The sequence below is a fragment of the Lolium rigidum genome, chromosome 4 (assembly GCF_022539505.1).
Source record: "Lolium rigidum isolate FL_2022 chromosome 4, APGP_CSIRO_Lrig_0.1, whole genome shotgun sequence".
In the NCBI taxonomy this organism is placed as follows: Eukaryota; Viridiplantae; Streptophyta; class Magnoliopsida; order Poales; family Poaceae; genus Lolium; species Lolium rigidum.
Genome location: NC_061511.1, coordinates 172,947,852 through 172,950,494, shown reverse-complemented (window position 1 = coordinate 172,950,494; position 2,643 = coordinate 172,947,852). Strand labels below are relative to the sequence as shown.

Sequence of the window (2,643 nt, the reverse complement as noted above, 5' to 3'; positions counted from 1 at the left end):
AGGCTTTGTTCAATTTTGTTGGACTTGAATTGGATTGAAAGAGGTTAAGGGGAACTAAAAATATATATGTTTAACCTCTCTAGTGTCCTGTCTTCGTAATAACTTGTAATATTGTAATTATCTTTAGGTGGCTTATCCATATTAAAACTTTAAGTGACCCATAATTTGCAATACTATTTTGCTTAATAGTTTAATAAAGAGTCGTATGTCTCGATTGATGCAGAGACTGGAACGCCCGGTTTCGATAAAAGTGTCCCGTCTTCATCTTCATGTATACAAGACACTGGAGAGGTTAAACATTTTACTTTTGTGCGACTAGTGTACTCCCTCCGTCCTCAAATAAGTGGACATCTAGCCTCTAAACTTTGTCCACAAAAGAGTGTACTCCTATCTTCCCAATGCAATTTAATTGCTTCTCTCTCATCGCACGGAAATCAAACCCAATAATATTGAGCACATATTCTTCTTGCTTTTTACATGCAATTAGCTTATTGAATGTGAAAGAATTAAAGAGGAGAGATGCATGTTCCCAATGTACTTTTCACTCCACCTCATAATTTATCTTGAAAACCCCGCAGGTACACTTATTTGTGGACGGAGGGAGTAGTAGAGAATTGGAGGCTTGGAGCCACAATAGATAAGGAAAAACATGTCCTCGAGACAAGGGAATTCTGGATGGAGGATTCTTGCCACAGCAGCTAGCTAGCTAGGTGCGCCGTCGGTTTTACGCGATGGAAGGAGTAAACTCTACACTGCTGGATGGATTCTTTGCTTCAGGTCCACGATCTCTCATCTGCACGCCCACATCGCATCTATCCCTAACATTTTCTTATATCGACTGTTTGGCGATAGCTTACCACACACATGACATGTAATTTTTTTTTATCCCGTGTAGTCAACAGGTAACTATATACTACTTCCATACATAGTGTAAGCTGCATCATTTGGTTTCTTTTTTTTTAACAGGGAAATTAAGGTCCCGAAGGACCCAGATTTTGCAATAACTATTTCGTACACGTACACATACTTCCTCCGCCCATAAAAGATGTCACAACTTTATCTAAATTTGGAGTTATCTACACACTAAAACACTTCTAGATACCACATTTTTATGAAGTTGAGACATCTTTTTTATAAATAGATGTGGTATATGCAATAGCACGAGTAGATCCGACCATCACATGCATGCACGTCTATATGGCAGCGACCCAATCGATCTGACATTCTGACAGAATTAATTGCATGGTTGAGTTGTCCTAACTAAGATTCCTTATTGCTAAATAACGGTGACTTTGATACCCTCGTGTCCAATGGAAGCATAACCTCTGTCAACTCACCTCCATGAGAAATTATGTCCTGTGTCGATTACTACCCTTTCTTTCTTCTCAAGTGGTCTACTAGCTCAGGGGCAGGGCATCTCTTGAGAAACTAGCCTACAGAGCAGTACTAGTAATTACCCTTGTCTCTCTCGGGATGTGTAGTCTCTACAGCACACACATGCGTCGTCGTCTTTCGTCGCCCGATATAAATATCTGCACACTCCGGTCGCCATCTTTCGTCTTGCTTATACCTTGCTTCCGTAGCTCTAACAGCTCTCAAGCTGGCAGGCTCAAGTGATCTAGCTCCTAACAGATACTACGGTAGAGATCTCCGGCCGGCCTCCGGCGGCGAAGGTACGCTGCAGGCACACACGACGCTCGCGCACATGGGTAGCGGGACGCCGTGCGCGTCGTGCAAGCTGCTCCGGCGGCGGTGCACCAAGGACTGCATCTTCGCGCCCTTCTTCCCCGCCGACGACCCCCACAAGTTTGCCATCGTCCACAAGGTCTTCGGCGCCAGTAACGTCAGCAAGATGCTCCTGGTACGTAATATGGACGTAGATAAATAATACTCGTGCAACAGTCATGCAATGAATGAAGCAGATACTGATGTACGCCATGCCATGCCATCAATTTCAGGAGCTACCGGTGCAGCAGCGCGGGGACGCGGTGAGCAGCCTGGTGTACGAGGCGAACGCGCGGGTGCGGGACCCGGTGTACGGCTGCGTGGGGGCCATCTCCTTCCTGCAGAACCAGGTGTCGCAGCTGCAGATGCAGCTCGCCGTCGCACAGGCCGAGATCCTCTGCATCCAGATGCAGCAGCGAGACGCCTCCCAGTCCCAGCTGAACGACGACGCAGACCACAGCATGGGGGCGATGCAGCAGATGGTCGTCGACGACGCGGCAGCGGCGGAGGCATTCCTGATGCAGAACGGCGGGGGCGGCTTCCCGCAGCAGCTGATGAGCAGCTACGGCGGCGGCGCGCCGGCCTCCAACGTGCATCTCTACGCTCAGGACCACCTCAAGAGGGAGTCGCTCTGGACGTAGCTATTAGTCAAAGTCAATTTGTGTAGGACTTAGCTCGTCGCTAGCTATGCACGTTTGTAGGGTTTTAGGTTCATTGTGTTAGCATGACTCTCTCTCTCTCTCCCCCTCTCTCCCTCACTTTCTCTCTCTAGATCTTTCCTGTTGTTGTACCTGATCCAGAATTAGTAGTTGTGATCATTGTCATGTTCTTGCTCATTAGTTTCCTATTTTCCCTCCTGCCTAACATCTGAGTATCTTTCGGCAGCACTTCTAAGGAGCATGAACGGGATTGGTAAAC

General features: G+C 47.2%; 1 protein-coding gene across 1 annotated transcript; it reads left to right on the top strand.

Moving 5' to 3' along the window:
- Positions 1-1,702: 1,702 nt before the first annotated feature.
- On the top strand, positions 1,703-2,366 carry LOC124647809 (LOB domain-containing protein 12-like). Its single transcript, XM_047187679.1, has 2 exons — positions 1,703-1,861; positions 1,959-2,366. The coding sequence occupies exons 1-2, from the start codon at positions 1,706-1,708 to the stop codon at positions 2,364-2,366; spliced, it is 564 nt and encodes a 187-aa protein (XP_047043635.1). The 5' UTR covers positions 1,703-1,705.
- The last annotated feature ends 277 nt before the right edge of the window (positions 2,367-2,643 follow it).